Below are 19,339 nucleotides of genomic sequence, written 5' to 3'. Positions count from 1 at the left end.
AACTGGATTCAATCCAGGAGTTAGGTTCTGTGGTATCCTTTAAAGACAAGAGTCTGTAAACAGTGGTGAGGAGGTGTGACTAACTCATTAAAAATTGAAAACAGGGGGAGAAAAAGGAAAACACCTTCTTGTTGTCACTTTGATAAAAATGACAAGTCCAGATATTTTGTTGTTGTTACAAATACTTCCAAGACGGAGTAATGGATTTGATATGAACAGAGAAGCTTGTGTTAACCCATTTAAATTAATTTTGTTCGGCTCATTTTCAGCTAAGGGGATTAGATGGCTCAGGATTTGGTAATGTGTGAGAGTGTTTTCCCAGACAGGTCACATCCTCAAGTACAGGCCAGGTCTGCAGTTGGCTGGGGGATGATCCTTCCAGTGCATATAAGAGAAAGGTTCCTCCATGTAGCAGACGTTTATTGGTAATGTGCCAGAAAAGCCCAGCACTGAAAAGGTGGGTCAGGACCTTTGTGCTCTGGGTGGGGAGATGTGACGTGAGACAACCTGATGGGCAACATGGGAGAAATTTCCACAGCTGCCAGCTGGTACACAGGAAAAATTTCTAAATGGGCTCACCTGCCTGACACCCTGGTAGCCCCACCTAAGGGGAGTGGAAGGCTCCTGTGGAGGGAGGGAGGGAGCTGGGTGGTTGGATCCTGTGTCAGTCTCCTGTGAGCGCTGGGATGGGGTGAGATGGGATGTCCCACATATAGCACCACCCCTGGCACTGGGAGCTGTTTGGCTGTGGGTGGGAGGAGGATGCTGCAGTTTTCCCGGGTAGTTTGCTGCGCTCCTGCCTCCTGGGCTCCTGCAAGGAGTGTCATGGTGCTGTGGGGGTCCCAGAAGTAGGGGTTCAGCTGTAATCATGCTTAAAAATGTATGTGCATTTGTGGACCTTGTAGCACTGGTGCTTGTGCAGGAATCCAGCGTTTTGGGCTATAAAGAGTGTTTTCCAGGCTGTGAGGGAGTCCTGGGAGTGGGTCTGCTCTGAGACTAACCTGGGGAAGTGGAGAGCAGGCAGGACGGGGCAGCTGCCTGCACTGAGGCTTGTGGTGAGTGTGCTTTGGCGGAAAGCTGTAGGGACATGATTAAATACCCTGCTCCCTTTTGCACATTTACCTGTGGGGTTCAAAATACTTAATGTCTGTGTGCTACCCTTTCTGAAGACCTGCCGCCTTTGTGCCTTAAAAAGCAGGGTAACAGGCAGTGGGCTAGGCAACGAGGAACAGCAGGGTGCCAAAGGCTTCTGAGCCTGCCCGAGCTGGGGAAATGGTGGCTGGGAGGAGACGGAGCAAACATAAGCTCTGAGGGCCTGAGTGAAATCAAAAGGGCTGGACTCCTCCCAAGACGCCCACAGCTTCCCAGGCGACCAGAGCTGCGCCCCACTGCTGCACTGCCAGGGCCCACAGGGGACATGCACTTGCCTGCCAGGATCCTGACAGAGGTAGGAGGGAAGACTTCTCAGGTGGAGAAATGTGGGGGTGGCTGATCAGTGTGGGTCTGATGCTTCAAATTGCTGCTGGGGGGAAAAAAAAAATGCCTGGCTTGTGTTGATCTGCTGTTAGTCTACAACGCGTGCTTGCTTGGGAAGCCCTGTTGCCCTCCTGCTACTACTCTTGGTGCAGGGTAGGAGCTGAAGTGATCTGGGGTGCGCAGCGCATCTGCTTTTCCCAGGGTTAACTCAGTGTAAGCACAGGGAAATGCAATGTTTTGTAGAAGTGCTCTCCCCTGCAGGGAGGGATGTAAAAGAAAACACAAAGTGTGTGCCCCGCAGATTTCAAAACCAGAGAGCTGGTCTGTGTGGATGCTTTGGAGCAGGAATGTCCCTGGAAGAGGAGGGCAGGTGATCAGTCCTTACTCTAGCAGCACAGCGCACCAGGAGGTGCGTTGCCTGCATCTCCCAATGGTCAGATCTGGATCTGCTTTCTGCAACCACCCTGCTCCGACAGAAGCTGGTGGTTGTGGCAGCCCTGCAAAGTGAACCGGCTGCTGTCCGAGCTGGGTGTTGCCTGCTTCAAGGAATGGGTGGTAGTTGGGAACGGGTGTTCCTGGTAATGTTACTCTTGAAAAGAGTTGACTGCTTGGGACCTGCTGGTGTTGCCAGGTTGTTAATGATCAAGTTTGGTAAGGTGATGCAGTCGTGTATGTCTGTAAATGAGGTAAAATATGCAGTTTGACAAACCTGTGAACTTATTTTCCTCTCACTTTGTTGTAACATTACCAAGTGTGCATCACCCAGGCGAGAGATACGCACATGGAAGGCTTTGGAAGACTGTCTTCATTGCTGAGGATGAAACAGCTTTAAAAATTTGCCTCCTGAATATTGACCTAGGCCTCTCCCAAGAACAAATGTTATTCTGAGTAGTCAGTGATTTTTCTTAATGCTGAAAGCCCTGTGTGTGTGTACAGGTGCTCTGCTGAGATGAGTCCACCCGGAGTACAGAAGCTGTAAGGGTTGGTGTCTACCCTTTGTTCCGTTTTTAAGCCTGTACATTTGAGACCTTGTTTTTATTCAGCTTGGGTAGCTGTCTACCAACATCTTTTAAAATCAACCTTGATTTAGCTTCCTCTATAATCCTTCAATACCTCTGGGACAACCTTTACACTGTTTTTGCAGCCAGTTGATTGTTCTCTCTCACTTCCAAATTTCCATGGGATATTTGCAATATCCCACTCTAATACCTACTAATCCATTAAAAATACCCATGAGATAGCTTAGGTAACCCATTGTGCCTCACAGATTGTGCTCCTTAGCTCTCTGCTTTCCCTAGAACAGTCACAGAATGAGTGCTGCATCTGCGTCGGGAAAGCATTGTTCCTCCAAAAGGATCCCTCAGCACTGGCTCACAAGCAGGCACAGCTTGCGTGAGAAAATCCTCTTTATCTCTTCAGATCTACAGGGACAACTTCTTTTGACAACATGCTGGAAATGTGGCTGCCTTTATCAAGGTTAACCTGTGTGTTCGCAAAGAGCATCACAGGATAGCAGTTCTTGAGTGGTCAGTTCTGCCTGCTCTGCAAGTGCTGTGTCTCTTCGTTCCTTGCTCAAGAATTGGCCTTATTCTTGCTTGGAGGAAAGCCTGTCTCTTACAGAAGCTCTTTATTTGTTCAGTGTTTGGGTATTCCAAAGCTCTGCTTAAGAGGTATGCTATGGTTGTACCCTCCCTTGATTGTTCTGTGTGCGGTCCTTGATATCACCATCTTGGTGAGAGCTTGCTCCAACTTTTCATTTCTCTTGGGAAATCCCTAGTATTTCCCCCATCTTAAATGAAGAGTGCAAACTCGGTCATCTGACTGGGTGAAGTGAAAAGCCAGGCTACCAAGAGACCGGAATGGCACAGGCTGGAAATCCTCATTAGCCTCCTTGCACAGGGTATTGCTGTGTCTGGTCTGACGCGGATGGGTGGCAAGCCTAGCAAGGTTAAGCACAATCTTGTTCTGTGCGCAGGCTCAGCGGCTTAAAAAGTGCCAAGCGATCCCTGAAGAAATGTGGCAAAATGCAGGAAACGACCAGCGGCAGAAACTGTTTTCTGCCAGACCTACTTAGAGGCTACCTGCAATCTCCATGAGAATCGGTGGTGGTAGATACCCCTCCTGCCCCGGCAGAACAATGAATCCGTGGGGAAGTAGCAGGCATTGACAGCCCCAGATATTCCGGAGACCAGGGCCCTGCCTTTTAGCTCCAAAATACGATGCTTGCTGCATGTGGAGGAGCTTTCTCAGCAGTAGAAAGTCCCTCATACTCCCTGTTTCCCCACAGGCAAGAAGGCAATGTCATATTTGCTGACTTGCTGTGAGACCATCTCTCTTTCTGGTAATGTACGACAGTGGCCAAAAGCATAATGTCATGGTATGCTTTGTTCTTTTAAATCCAACAGATGTCATGGAGTGACCTGCTAAGGGTAGGGGAAAAGCTTTGATATCAGCCTCTGAATGTGTTTGTTCCTGATTGTTGTGCTGCGCCTGCCAAGCTTAGGGCATAGCATTGGGTGCGGGAGAGGTCATGGAAATAAGAGTGAAAAAACAAGTGGAAAAAAGGTTGGAGAGTGTTTACTGGGTATTTAAACCTAGATTTTGTTGGAAAAGTTTAAACAGGTTCTTAAGAGGCCCTGCTGAGCTCAGCCCTTCTAGATGTCACCACAAATCAGAGACGCTAGTTGAAAGTGGTTCCCAAAACACTTCTGCTTTCATGATACATGGTTAACTTTTCTCGCTCCTGAAGCGATGTTAACACTTACTGAGTTTGCGCTTGATGCTGTACCTAAGCTAAAAAAAAAAAGGAAAGGAACAGGAAAATTAGGGTTGGGAAACTTCTTTGTGTTTTGGCTTGTGTAGCCTTCTGGGATGGCATCTTTTAGATATTCCCCTATTAATTGCTGCAGCAGAGCCTCGGGCTTGATCTGTGAGCACAGCTATTATGCAGATAGCAATTTGTGAACTCCTCTTACAATCCTTCTACATGGTGAAAACCCAAGAGCGTTTCCGTTCTCCCTGTCCTGGGGGGTAGGTATAGACTCCTCCACAGTGAATTTGAGTGTCCTGACAATAGTCTGGCCCCTGAGTTATCTTTTGGGTGGGTTTAAAAAAACTATGGCCCGGGATTAACTAGTTCATCAGCTGAAAATTATTCAAGGGTTTCTGTTTTGGGAGTAGGATTTCTTAAGAGATTGTATGGTCGCATCCATGCAGCAGCTCCTCAGCTAGTGGTGAGCCTTGTGCTGAATGTGCTGCCTTCTGCACCTCTGACTACCTGGGATCTCTTGCCTCCTAACTAACCGTGCCTGTCAACCCTTGTATAACCAACTCATCGCTGCACGTAGCAGTGACGTGGGTTGTGGTTTTAAAGTTGTAAACATAAAGCCAGGGTGCCCTGAGGTTCAGTGCTGTGAACAAAGCAGAGGCAGTGGCTTGGGCAAACCATTTTCTGCAGAAAGAGCCAAGTAGATACCGAACAGATCTCCCTTGTTCAGGAAAGCGAGGATAAGACTGAAGGAAAAAGTCCCGCGAGTGAAATTACAGTCTGTGTGCTGGTCGTGCCTTTGGCAAGCCTGAGAATATCCTAACTGCTGATCCTGTTTTTGGGGGGGGGGGTGGGGGGGTGTCGTTGAAAATGCAAGTAAGGCACTGCAGTCCTGTAGGCACATATATCAGCAAACCTTGCCCTCTTCATGCCTGGCTGTGTTGCCCTGCGTTTGCTGAAACAGTTCTGCCGGCCAGCTCAGGGCAACCTTGTCTGGGACACTCTCTTTCTGGGCTCCAGTGCCACCCCTGTCCTCTGGCTGCTGGAGAGCTGGGGGTGAGGAGGAGGGTTTTGCATGGACGGAGTCTTATGCCCATGGGTATTTACCATTGCAGGGTAAGGGACAGACCTGCTCTATAGGTAGGTTTAGCGGCTGAAACATCTAATTTTCTCTGGTTGGCTTTGTTTACTCAGCAGAAGACCTTAAAGCAGCTTTCCTGCCGCTGCAGGGATCTCAGAGACTGGTGATGCCACAGGCAGGTCGCAAGCAGGGAATGCTGGGGCTCATGCACAAAGCTGTCTTGAATAATCTTCCCTCTTGTCCAAAAGAGACAGTGCTGTACTCCCTCTTCCTGCACGCGTGACGCGCTCTAATGGCAAGAGCTAGGCTGCCCCTTTGACACCTCTAACCCCCAACACACAGTGAGCAGCTCCCAGGATGGGTGCAGTGGGTTTGGGGGGGCTTCTGTGGTTTTGTGAGAACCCTGGACCCGGGAGGTTGCTTTTTTTTTTTTTTCTTTTCTCTGTACTGGTGACATGTCATCTTTGCTTCGGTGGCTGGTTTCTGGATACCATGCCTTAAAATAGAGATGTAGACAAACTGGCAAGGGGCCAGAGGAGAGCAGCACTGTAATTGTCAGAGCTTTGGAGAACATGACCTCTGCGGACAGGTTGAAGACATCAGGTGCGTTTGATCTAGGCGAGGCAGTACTGGCGGGGAGGGAGAGGGATGTCGTGGTTTCTCAGTACATAAAAGCTGTTATTAAGGAAGGATGATTGATTTATTCTTTCACTATCACTGGGGGAAATGATGAGACAAAACTACATTTACGCTGCAAAGAAGGTTTAGTTCGGATGCTTAGGAAAAACCTTCAGTGCAGCGAAATGCAGGAAGAGATTATCCAAGGGAGCTGTGGAATTTCTGACACTGGTGCCTTAAAGAAACTCCAGTCTGCTTCCATGAAAGATAAGGGCTGTGCAACCTCCCAAGATGCCTGTTAGTGCCTTTGTTCCTGTAGTTTAGGCTAAACAGTAGGTTTGAGGCTGATGCCAGTCCCTTAGCAACCGCAAGCCTTGGCTCTGCCAGCATTGCCAAGTTCACGTGGTCAGAAATGCACGAACCAGACTCCTCAAAGCATTGGCTGTAGTTCATGAAAATGGTGTGGCTTCAAGTAGATGATAATATAAAGTAAGCTCTGTTTATCTGCCTGCTGGTTTTGAGTCTTTTTGGCTGTGTCTGTATTGCGGTCGGAGATGCGATGGCACAGAAACCCAGGCTTGCTCTAGTCTAACTTCCTTGCGTAGGAGTGAAGAGAGGGCAGCTTGGACCTTAGTGCAGGGCAGCTGCCCAAGTAAGCATCCACTGCCTGGAGACCCATTGCACTGAATTTTGGGCTGTCGTCTTTGCTCTCTGCAGCTGAAGTACCAGGCTGAGATCTAGAAAAGATGTCCTGATCCAGCTGCCATCACCTCTGGCTGTAGTGCAGGCAGACACGGGCTCGAAAACACGACTTTTCCTCCGCAGTCATGCCATAGGAATTACTTCTGCAGCAACATGACTCTAGGTTCTGGGGCTTTTAAGCATTATAAAATAAAATGTGAAAGTAATAACTGGTTGCTGGGAAAATATTGCAGATTAGCACAACTTGTTCTCTACCTTGACTGTTTTTATATTTGACAAGTATCACTTGCAGAAAAAGGACAGGTTTTATTATAACTCTTTTGTCTGCTTCCCTTCCAACTTCCCGAGTATGTTTGTCACAGGCATCCAACTACTTTCAGGACAAAATGTTTGTGATTTCTCCCGTGGTGGTGAGAAACGGGGACATGTGAGGGTGCCGTTCACTGGTGAAAGTGGCAGGATTTCTCACACTCCCTCACTTGTGATCTTGCCCACAAATCTTTTCTAGGCATAAGATTTTTCTTTAAGGGGTCTAATTTTTTGCACCCATTGGCAAGGCATGGATAGAAGTATGGACCTTTAATATCAGGTTTGCTTCTTTTGCCTTGACTCAGATCCACAACTGCAGAGTTCTGCCTTTTTGGACAAATTCACAGATGACGTTATCCCATATTTTAAATACCCTACTTTTGTATCCCTCTTGCCTGAAGCTATTAACATTGGCAGAATTGATGTCCTTTGTTTATTTTGTGTACTACTTACAGCCTGAATGTTGGACACCAGCCGCTCTAGTTTTTCATTGGGCTGCGGTAAGAGGTAGGGCATGATTTTTCTGTTGGCTGTGTCTATGCTCTCGCATATCCCTGTCCTGGGGAGACTGAGAGCCAGTCCCCCAACGGGGATGGAGAAGATGAAATGGCTTCCCTGTGATCAAGCTAAGCGTAGGTCCAGTAAAGGCAGGACTTTGCATACCTTCATCTTTAGGGTGTTTGTACAACAATCACACGCTTCTGCCTGTGTGTTGATGGGCGCGCACCCCAGGGGTTGCAAGTGGGCAGTGGAGCCTCCCACTTGTCGTGAATGATGGGGTGCAGAGGTCTTGGCGGTGCCCAGAGTGGCCAAGAGGAACATTGCTGACTGCGCGCTGGGTGCAGCCGAGCCCGGGCTGACAGGGAGCAGCCTGATCTCCGCTCCAGCATTTGTCTTGGAGTTGGGAGTCGGGAGGTTTGGATCTTATCCACGGCTCTGACACTGAGTCACTGCATGACCTCAGGCGCTCAGATACCATGGTGATGAACACAGCACAAATGTCTAGACAGATAGATTAGATTGGATAGACTCTGTATTTGACAAATATTTGTATATCAGCGCTGTCAGTGCTCCCTTGCTACAACCACCCATCCTGGTGGTTTCAGTGGGTCTCCTACACGGCAGGTGGGCAAAGAACCACTTTTTGCACTGAGGAAGGAGGAGACACACAACCACAGTGGCACAAGTACCGATGGTGGCAGGCTGGAAGCAAAGCAGGCAGTAAGGCAACCCTTGGAGGAAACGGCACTGCATGGTAGAATGTCTCGGGAGTCAGGAGCTGGCTTCTCCCCAGCTCTGCTGCAGCCCTGCGCATGGGCCTGTCTTTCCTCCTGTAACCAGTTAGTCTGTAAGACCCTCGGGTCAGTGGTGACTTCATCCTCCTGCTATAGCTTCTATCACAAGCCCCTGATTTCAGGGGGAAAAAAAAAAAAAAAGAGAAATCACCAAAGTGAGACTCCTTTAAAAGCTTTCCTGTGCCTCTGGCGCAAGGGAGGATGCAGGAGAATCGACTCTCCCCAGAGTAACTCTTGGTTATTTTCCCACCTGGTTCCCTTGTGAAAGATGAATGTAGCAGCACAGCAAAGATGTGGCTGGGAGTGTGCCTGTGTAGGGATTTTCAGAGGCTCTGCAAGGTCTCCTGAGCACCCCTGCCTCCGGCACCCCGACAGCAAGCCGGGAGTGCTGGAGAAGAGCACTGCCTCTTTAAGGAGATTTGCATAGCAGGGCCTAATTACAGTTGTTGATTCTGATGTTTTCAGTGTTGTTCATATTCCATTAAAGGATAATGCTGCTTAATTTGCAGCAGAGGGTCTCGGTTAACAGTACACCCAATCACAAGGCAGCCCTAATGACACTACTTCCCTTCTTCTGGTAACACATAATTAAAAAATCACTTCATTTCCAGTTGTGTGGTTCTCCCCTCTCCCCCGATCTCCTAATTACTTGCTAAGCCATTTCATGATTATCTGTAAATATTTCAGCACTTAGATCTACTAATGAGTCCATGGAAGAGTTAATACCTTGAGTGGCATGACTGCTTGCCATTCCCTTTCTAGTACTGCATTGAAGGAAACGTTTTCCACCTTGCGTGTGCGAGACGAGGAGCTTTGCTTGTGGTGGGATTGGGTTTGTGCTCTGGCTTTGGGGCTGTGGGGATGACAGGAGAAGGGTAGAATGCAGAAAATCCATCTCAAGCCACAGGAGGGTTTTTGCTGGCTTTGGTAGCGAATGTGTATCTCTGCAGATTGTTTTATGCGGCTTAAATACCACGGAAAGGGATGTCCTGTTGCCTGGCTGGGGGACCTGCTAATCAGAAGGGGTGATGTGGAACCGAGTGTGAGTCTGGGTCTAGTTGGGACGCCTCCACATCTGGAAGAAGTGGCTGAAATGCCTGGTGTCTGTTCTGACTCTACAGGTTTGTGGGAAGTGGTAGTAAAGCTCTTGGGCAAGAGAGGTCCGGCAGTGCCTGCCCTTGTGCGGTGTTTTCTCACAAGCTCATCTTGCACGCCACAGTCAGTGGCCCTTACTGCGGTGCGAGGGTAGCTTGATCGCTGAGTAAGGGAATGCCTGAATTTCCCAGCAAACCTGTGCACAGACGTCTACCACAGCTCTGTGGCTGCAGGCAAGAGGATGCGGGGTGACATGTGCCCTGATGCCCGTGGTAAAATGTGGAATCTGTTCTCCAATCCAAGCGCTGCTCTGAAAAAACACTATACAAATGCTGCTTTCTCACTTCATAGATCTGGTCCCTGTATTTGGCTCGTACCTTGGGTATTAAAATTCACTTGGGGTTTTCAGACTGAGCACTCAGAGCAGACAGAGCGATGGAGGAGTGAGCTGGAGTATCTTTCCTGCCCATGTGTTGCATGGGCTTGATTGCTATGTTCTTTGTATGGTCAATCAGTAACACCTTATGCAAGCCCACTGGGAGCCTACTGATGGTCTCTGAAGGCACTATTTGGAATAACTAGAGATAATTGTATAACTAGGGGGTAATTAACTTCCAGGAATTAAAGAATCAAGCTTAGGCTGCACTCCTTCTAGGGGTGAGTCTGTAAGACTGGGAGTTAGAGAAATCTACTCTTCTCTAATCATCTGAGCACATGTGCCTTGGAAATCCTTGATACTTGGGGAACGTGAGGCTGCTTCAAATCATATCCATGCATTTCTATGCAATTCTTAATAGCAGATAAGGGAGGAGCACTTGAATACAGTCCTAACGCAGTCCATTTGTGTTTCAGGTAACCCTGTCACAGTGGGAATGAGCATCCATATCTCCAGCATTGACCAGATCTCTGAAGTCAACATGGTAAGTGTGGAAAGGAAAAAAAAAAAATCCTAATAAACTGTTATTCCATTTTCCGGTTGGAATGTGCTACCAAGACAATGGGTTCTTGGAGCTACCTGAGATTTCAGGGTGCACTTCTGAAAAGCAGGATAGTCACACCTCTGCTTCCTTCACCTCCTACTACAGATCTTCTGTGCCGCTGGGAAGTTGTTGGAGGAAGTGTAACATTTGTCTGGTACTGAAGAAGTATTTTTCTTTTCTTCTACTTCGGACACAGAGTTTTGAGGGGTGATGGGAACTCCAATTTAAGACAGAAATCTTCCTCACTATAGCATAATGAATTCAAGGACGATTTCTCCATGCAATGAAAGAGAAAATCAAACACTTAGCTGCAGGAAATGAGGGTTTTTTCTCCAAATTTCTTTCTCAGCGTACTGGTTTCATTCTGAGCCTTGCTCTTTCCACCCACCGAGTGGCCTGTGTCACTGTGACTGCCTGACAGTTGTCCCCACACCCTCAGCCCAGCTCCAGGCTGAAAGAATCCTGAACTCACTTGAAACAACACTTGCAAGAGAGGACTGGCATGTAGGACCTCTGAGGTACACATCTACCCCTGCTGGTGGTACTTGTGGTGTGGTTGGATGTGCTGAAAGACTGTAGTTCACTTCCTAATGTGGGGTAAATTCTAGTAGGGTTAGTGAGTATCTATACCGGCACATTGAAGTATCCCTGGTGTTACCTCTCAACGTGTGGATGGAGGATCTCTGCTGGCATCTCTGGAGCTAGTGGCATCTTATCCAGAGTAGATTCTCACACTGTATTCTTCTGTGCCAGTTGCACAGCCACCTCGCCAAGCCATAATGCTTATGCCTTAAAAGAGTAGATGCGAATTGTATTTTTCGGTTGACACTATGACAGTGGTGGCTTTACTGTCAGCCTGTGCCTGACAAGTTGAAAAACAGTTAGGGGCTTCTCATGCTTGCTGGTGGTATTTTGGCATTTTTTTGGAGATCCGTACTGGAAAGGGAGGCATCTAATGGAGATCTGGTTTTGGGTGGCATTGGTAGACTGGAGCTTTTCATACCACTGAGAAGAAAAAATTTACCTGCTCAGATAGCAATGGTTTGAAGTGAAATTTGTTAATTCTTTTGGTCATGGTTTGGGCACACACCCAGACTTGTCCTATCTGTCTTTCAGAAACCCTTAGCACGTAGCAGAAGACATGGATCATGCTGATCATTGCCTGACCTTGCCTTCCTCCCTCCTGCTCAGAGGCTTTTCCTCCAAACTCTTCTCATTTCCAAGAGGCTGGGTGGAGTGAAAGGCTGATGGGGACCTCCTGGCAGCAGCTGTCCTGTTCCTCAGTTCCTGACCTATGCAGGAGAATCCTAGGCCAGTTTAGAGCTCTTGCTGTTCAAGTCAATTAAAACCTTAGTCTCCCAATGCTCCTGTCCTATTTATCTGTTTCTGGACTCTCCTGCCCTGTTTCTCTGGCCCACCAGCTATTCTGCTGTTGCATGGTGCGGGGAGGAGGGGAGGCGAGATGATCTCACTTGTCGTTTTGGCTTGCAAACTGCTTGAAGATTCTGAATGTATACGTTGATATGACCCAGGGTGAAGTGCCAACTGTGAACCTTCAGGTTCTCATACGGAACAGTTTCTTTTGCAGACTCTACTATCATCCCACCATTACCTCAATTATCAGCATCATGTTACACCTCAGTCTAGAAACGGTGACACTGGACAGTGTGTACAGTCAGAAATTCAGGTACTGACCTATGTCCCCATTGCATTGGGTAGCTGTGCTGGAGGTTAGGCTCCACTTAGAAGAACCAGATGGCTTAACCTAGTTCCATCTATCTTGCCTGTCAGGGCAGAGCTCAACTTTGAGTCATCTCCTCCCCCGGTCTCAACTTGGACCTGAATTTTCCTATGCGCTGAACCAGCTGTCACCCTCCTCGTTAGTGCCAGCATGAACAATTTGGGGTCTGGGCCTGTAGCTTAAGACCCCACCTTGCACAAACATAACTGGGAGCAAGTGGGGGATTTTGTTCTCACCTTACCTGTAACAACTGCCCTGGTCCTCCTCTGTAGACCTGAGACGATAGGTGAGCACTGCAGAGGCTGGTTCAGGATGAACCTCCTGCTGGAGACATGTCCATGGGCTATAAAGGCTGATCAAGTGCTTTGTCATACGCCTGTTGTGAGCAGCTGTGGCCAGGCATGCTGTGTCCTAGGCTAGTAGCTGTTCTCTTAGCAACTTTTTTCAACCCTTGCCATGTGAATGTGATGTTCCCCCCCTGTCCAGTGAAATCCTGCTTCCTTCTGCCGCAGGATGGCTGAGACAAAGCATAGAATAGTCGAGGTTGGAAGGGACCCTTAAGATTGTCGAGTCCAACCATTAACCTAACACTGCCAAAACCACCACTAAACCATGTCCCTCAGCACTGCAAAATGTGTGTGCTCGGGGATGTGGAGAAACAGCAACAAAAGTATCTCTGCGGAGATCAGGTTTCCTGGCATGGACCTTCACCCACGTGCTGCTCTGGATCTTGCAGGATTTGGGCAGCACTATGGATGGACATCGAGTTCTTTGGTGGTTGTGGCATGGCTGTAATCAGGCTGGGCACCGGGCACTGTCCATGCCACACTCCTGTTGATACTGTGAAGGCGCTTCTGGGCTTTTGATTATTGCTCCTGGCTCTCTGTTCAACTTGACAAGCCTAATCTCCTGCTCATCCTCCTTACATATATTGGGGCAGGGCAGGGGGGGAAATGGGGGACAAAGTGACTATATGTGAGAACCTACTCAAGATCTCTAAGAACCATGGTGAGGCAGCTTCAGAAAGGGTTTAAAAATCAGAATCATCTTAAAGCACAAACATTTAGGGAGCAGAAGAGTTCTCATGTGATGTAAGTTTCCAGGCTAAAGGGATTTTATGTGCATCATTCTTCTGTGTGACAGATGCCCTGGGGAAAGGGCTGTGTCTTACCCCTGCTCTGGACATGGATAACAAGAAAAACAAGTCATTTTTTGGCATCATGTGTGATTGGGAAAGGAACTGTGCAATGAATAAATTAAAGGCACACAAGTGAAGCTGCGTTGCCATGGCAACCAAATAGCTTCTATTGTTCCACAAGGAGTGTTATTACTTACTGCCCCTTGTAGGATAATTAATTAATCCTCAGACATCCTTTTGGGAACAATGGCCCTGGGGCTGGGCAGGCTGAGGAGAGCCCCCAGCTCTCCCATGTCTTTCCCTGGGACTCTTGGCGTCTGCTAGCTGCGTGGTGGCGGGGAACAAGTGCTGTCAGTGACTAGCCATTGCATGATTCAAAAAGTTGTTTTCCACAGGAGTCCAGCTGGATGTGGTGCTGTGGAGGAATACAACTCCACCCATGATCTAAGGAGCACTCCTTGCCTTCGCTCCCATGGGAACTGTATTCCCAAAATGATGATGTGGTGACATTTCAGTCCTGGAGGATACAGGGCTCTCTGCAAAGGCAGCACAGTTATGTCTTTACGCTGGAAGTTCCCAGAGACTCTGATATACAAAATGCTTTGCAGCTGCCTGTACGTGCTATGTGTTTCCTGGTGCCTTGCTAAACAAAGTTGGTGCCCCTCCATCTCCTTGAGGGTCACGCCCAGATACTGTGCCATTTTACAGCTCAGAAGATGGAGCCATGTCAGGGTGCAGGACGTTCATGGGTACAGTGCTGGCTTTGTAATGATCTCCCGATGATGAGGGACCAAAACTGAAGTCCTTATTCTAAAAAAATGGCACCTTCTTGTTCGTCGCAGCTGCTGCCTGTGTGTGGTCAGCCGTATTTTCAAGCTCACTTGCTAGAGTAATGCTTTATTACTGTGTACTTCTCTTAGCCCTGCTAAGCAACGCTGAGCTGCAGCCTCTGTTCTTGTCAGTGATTAGAAGGATTATTTGCTGAGCCAAGATCAGTGACATCAATTGAAATGCATAGGAAAGGATGCCAGGGGCCAGGCCAAATAGGTATTGGGGAGGGCACATTTGACTGGCAGACCCTCTGGGAAGTGCTGATCCATGAAGATGAAAGGCCTAGCTGGAGTCTTTTCATATCCTGTCCGAATTTGCAAGTTGGGGATTTAAAGGCAGGCTGAAAGGAGGAACTTCTTCATAATGATGTTATGTAGCTCAGAATGGAAGCGTTATGTAGCAAAGAATGTAAGGATGGTATCTCTCCTAGTTCTCCTTAAAGGAAATGGGATGGATAAGTTCTCTGGTGAATGCCATTTTGCAACAAGTGGTTGACTTTCAGTAAGCGTAGAACAACACGCAGGTATTTATAGATGCTTGTTGATGGTACTTGGACAGTGCTGTGTTCAGACCTCTTTGTATGGTACCCGAGTTACTGGGGAGTCTGGCAGTAGAATCATAGAATCATAGAATTGCTGAGGTTGGAAGGGACCTTTAAGATAATCAAGTCCAACCATTAACCTACCCTGACAAAAAACACTTCTAAACCATGTCCCTAAGTACCACATCTACCCTTTTTTTAAACACCTCCAGGGATGGTGAATCCACCGCCTCCCTGGGCAGCCTATTCCAATGTTTAATAACCCTTTCAGTGAAAAAATGTTTCCTAATATCCAGTCTAAACCTCCCCTGACATAACTTGAAACCATTTCCTCTTGTCCTATCACTTGTCACCAGGGAGAAGAGGTCAGCCCCCATCTCTCTACAACCTCCTTTCAGGTAGTTGTAGAGGGTGATAAGGTCTCCCCTCAGCCTCCTCTTCTCCAGGCTAAACAACCCCAGCTCCCTCAGTCGTTCCTCAAGTACTTCTGGCTCAGGAGAATGAAGAGCACAGGCAGCCTGGAGCTCAAGTCTCTCTGCAGCTGAAGGAGCCTGCAGGTTTCTGTCCTTGTGGTACACAGCCTGAGTACTGCCCAAAGTCACGATCAGTTCAATGGTCTAACCTGCTTTGGTGGATCCAGTTCTGATGGTATCTGGCATCAATGGCTTCAGAAGAAGCTGGAAGTTTTCCCCACTCCTGCATGTTTTCAACAGACAGCTGAGGACTGGCCTGTTTGGGGTATATTGTACTTGCTGCATGGTGGGACTAGAGGCTAATACTTCCAACTGTAGCCTTCTCTCTGTCTAGGTAATCTTTTGGGACATATTTTTCTAGTACTAGGCAGTTCAGACTCCCTTCAAGCATTAATGAACTATTTCAATAAGGAAAACAACCAGAGGTTTTGTATGCATTTGAAATAAGAGATGGTTACCCTTCATAACGCTTCAATTTTCCTGCCCTATGATCTGTGCAGTCCTAAACCTGCTCCCTCCTGTGTGTCTGCACACCGTAGACAGCTCGGAGCATCCAGCCGTTATAGTTGTGATTTCTTTGTGGCTCCTATAATTTATTCATCCCAAGATGCTCTCCTACATCTGCAATAACATCGTTTCAGTTTGTTATAGCACTAGCTTTAAAGTTTTATAAACCTGGTGACAAGTTGAAAAGTTACAAGAGGATTGCTGTAGAGGGCTAGTGTAAGAAGCAAGGCTTCCAAATAGAAATGTTTGCGGGAATATACATGTTAAAGGAATGATGCCCATGGCATTGGCGATACCTTTTGCTGGGGGACAGTCTGCAGTGCAGGTAGGTTAGAGGTTGGTGCAGGATGCTTGGCAAAGCTGACCTTGACGCTTCGCTTCATTACCTCCCGCTCCCTCCTCCTGTATCACCTGTGGCCACCCTGCTGTCTTGTCGGAGTGACTGCACTTGCGCTGGCATTCTGTACGGCATCTTGGGGGTTATGGAGGGAAGCATCATGTCTGCTATCTCCCAACTTCCTGAAACTTTCTTGAAAAACAAACTATCTTGTTTGGCAAAGAAGTTTCCCCTGTTGATAAGAGATGTAAAGCATGTCCCAAGACAGTGATGAGCTGCAAGGGTTTTAAGCTGGCATTTAACACAAAAGAAAGTGGTGTTCTTGACCAGGACAGTTCATTTTACAACCTGTTATGCCATCATCGGTGGGGCATCACTCTTCTCACTATGTCAAATTTTCCATCTATTAGGCGTGCTTGAAGTAGCCTTTGTAGTGGAATCTGCCCTGATCAGGCTTTGCAGCTCTGTGTTCGCTGGAATATGCATGTGCACTGACTAGTTGAATCTCAATTTCAGTGTAACCCATTCACAGTAACACATGGGCTTGACTCTGCTGTGCAGTGGGTGTAGTTGATGACGGAAGGCGGTGTGGAAGACTAGGCTCCATACAGAGGCTTTCTGTGGTCCACAACGCAGCAGCTTCTCAGGCTGTACCTTCTGGTCAGAGCTCTTGAACTTTGGGCACTTTCAGGAAAGGGGAAGGGAGAGGCAGGAAAATGTATATCCAGGTGGGATTGTGGATCTGGATGCATTACGTACAATCCATTCTCGAAGTGTTCTGACAGTCAAATCGTGTGTGCAAAACCCTGGTTTCTTTGGGGCTGATGTAGTTCTGGCAGTAGCCTTTCAAGGCCCTCAGCAGACCCTCTGGGTGCCTCCAATAATGGACAGGAACAACTTTGCTGCAATATGCTCCTGAAAAAGTTTTTCCATTGGTATAGACGTTTTGAGCTTTAAAAAACATTATTTTTAAGAGGTTTCTACTATTATACTGTACCTTATACTTCCATATATTCTTTTCAAATATACCAGCGTTTTTCTTATTCTATTCTGTTTTGTTTCCGTCTCTTTTCAACAGAGAAATGACACACAGATATTTCCCAGTCTATTCTACGTCCCTGGATGCCCGAACGTTTTAAAAAAATCAAAGGTTAAAGCATTTAAATCGTACAGTCAGAGGTTTCTGGAGTTATATGTTGAGAGATACAAGTATGACATGGCACTCCAGTGCTGTAAATGTTTTCCTGTAGCCTAGGGTATCTCCAGCCCTGTGACACTGTGGTATCTAAACTGAGAGTTTGTGTGCACACTACATCTTGGTATTTAAGGCTGCTGAATATTGAAGACGGCAAAAATATGGTAAAACGAAGAGGCAGCTTTGGTGCTGAGCTAATAGTGGCGTGCTCTAATGGTATTGCAGGGGCTGTAGTCCTGTTGGATGGCTGTAGGCTCCTGGGATGGCAGTGTTGCGGGTAGCAGAGGGTGCTGTGGGGCCTCGGTGCTGGAGAAGGGCCAGATCCTACCAGTGTGGCATGGTAAAAATGGTACAGCTCTGACTTAGGGTGAGGTATCCCCAGGCTCTGTGCTGGCGTGGGCAGGCAGGGGCTATGTGCTTTTTCCACATGTTAGGGCTTCTGTGTGCTGTGATTTAAACGAAGGTATTGCAAACATGCAGCTGAGATGGAAGGTTTCTCCAGACCTGGCAAGTGTCTGTGCCTTCCTCTGCCAACGATTGCTTCAGTACAACTTAGGTCATGCAGCTATTGTCGCTTCGCGTCCTGGTGTGCAGGGCTGCAGAGCGTTGGATGGCTGTTTGCTTGGGAAGTCAAAGAGTGGCACTTCTCTATAAGTGAAACAGCATTTTCCTGAAGGGGAGAGTTACCAGGGGGTGCAAAGGGCAGTCCTGCACAATAGTTGTGTGCAGCGTCCTGTGCACACTGCCATCAGTTGTGTATAGTCACCTTGGTGGCCTTCTCACATCTCTACTTCTCCAGCAAGAGGAAGTAGCTCGTGCACAAACACACGACCACTTGGCTAGCTGAAGGAAAGCAACAACATCTTGATGCTTTTTTTTTTTTTTTTTCCTTCTGCCAGAGGGATGTTTGGAGAAATAAAAGATGGTTGCAGCAGGGTGGAAAACAACCTCCAAACCACTCCAGACATAGCAGCTTTGAGCTGGTCTCTTTTGGAGGCAGTAGGTACAACTGCCTGCTCTGCGGCTCACCTTGATAGATGGTAAGAGTAGAAATATACTGAACTAGAAACATCTTTGCAACTAAGCAGATGTCAGGGACCCATCTTATCTGACATTGCTAGATTTGAGGTTACTTTGTCTGTCCTTGCAGTGGTGACATCCTGTGACTGCTGAAGCTCAGGGTGACTTTCACCAGCACTGATACAGTCTAAAGAGTCAACAATCAGATGTGGATATCTGCTCACACCAAGTTAGGCTTTTCTTTGACAGAAATCCCACTGATTGTGCTGAAAGATCTCTTGGACTAAGGTAGTGCATGAGGACAAGTAAAGCGTCTGGCCTTAGGGGAGCTCTGCAGTGTGATGGTATGGGGGAGTGGATGCTCAGGTGGTTCTCTTTCTGCCCAAAAGACAGGGATTGACCTTCCACAAGAGTTTGTACAAAATAGTTAAGAATAAAGCAAACTTGTTAAGGGGCCTGAAGTACTCCCCTCCCATTCCTTGGTTCTGAAACTGCTTGCAAAGAGATTGTCCTGACTTAGAAACTAGAAAATAGGTCAGTGTGACTCATATGTCAATATTTACTGCATTTTTGGCAACTTGTAGAAGGGGAAAATCTTATGTGTCTTCCATAACATTTCACAGATTATCCCATTCCCATGACAAAATTCTCCCTGTGCCCTTGGTCCTGGTGTTGCTTGACTGCAGAGACAGCCCAGCAAATTCACTACATCTTAGAGTCAAGTTGCTAAGTAACAACCCAAAGATCACCGTACAGACTCTGCAAACGCTGTGGCCAGCTGAAAGCTAGGATCTGCAGAAAGCACCAGCAGTTCCTTCCCAGACAGAGGTCTCAAGGACTCAGTGCATACATTGCCGAGAGCAGCCTCGTAAAGCAGCAGTCCTGCCAGGTCCCTGCCACTGTACCGCCTGGAGATGCCCTCATGTGAGGGGCCCCTTTATTGCTTCCCCTATAAAGGCATCTCCCCTGCTTGTGCTGAAGGGCTCTGATGTTTTGAACATGAATGATGTCCTTGAATGAAATATTTTTGTTGGCTGAATTGCATGGTTTTGCCATGCACATGGATCAGTAGATGGTGAACTGTGGAGACCTTGCTCAAACAAGCTCTCAGTTGAAGAAAGACTGTGAACTGCTGGACTAGAGAATGACTCTCTGTCCCTAAGCCTTTCTATTCTACCATGCTGACTTCTTCCTAGGGATCTCGTAGGGCTCACGTGACATCTTAATGGGAGA

The 19,339-nt window shown here is 47.6% G+C and overlaps 1 protein-coding gene across 2 annotated transcripts in view; it reads left to right on the top strand.

Annotated features, from left to right (window-relative positions):
* The window catches only part of GABRQ (gamma-aminobutyric acid type A receptor subunit theta), a 75,145-nt gene that overhangs the window by 16,869 nt on the left and 38,937 nt on the right, over positions 1 to 19,339 (top strand). For both annotated transcript variants that reach the window (XM_054214426.1, XM_054214425.1), the window contains exon 3: positions 10,196 to 10,263. In XM_054214426.1, coding sequence (XP_054070401.1) covers positions 10,196 to 10,263 — 68 coding nt within the window. The remainder of the gene's footprint in view (positions 1 to 10,195; positions 10,264 to 19,339) is intronic.

Source organism: Rissa tridactyla, chromosome 9, assembly GCF_028500815.1.
Source record: "Rissa tridactyla isolate bRisTri1 chromosome 9, bRisTri1.patW.cur.20221130, whole genome shotgun sequence".
NCBI lineage: Eukaryota > Metazoa > Chordata > Aves > Charadriiformes > Laridae > Rissa > Rissa tridactyla.
Note: the sequence above shows the minus strand (reverse complement) of the source record. Positions and strands in the feature narration are given on the sequence as shown.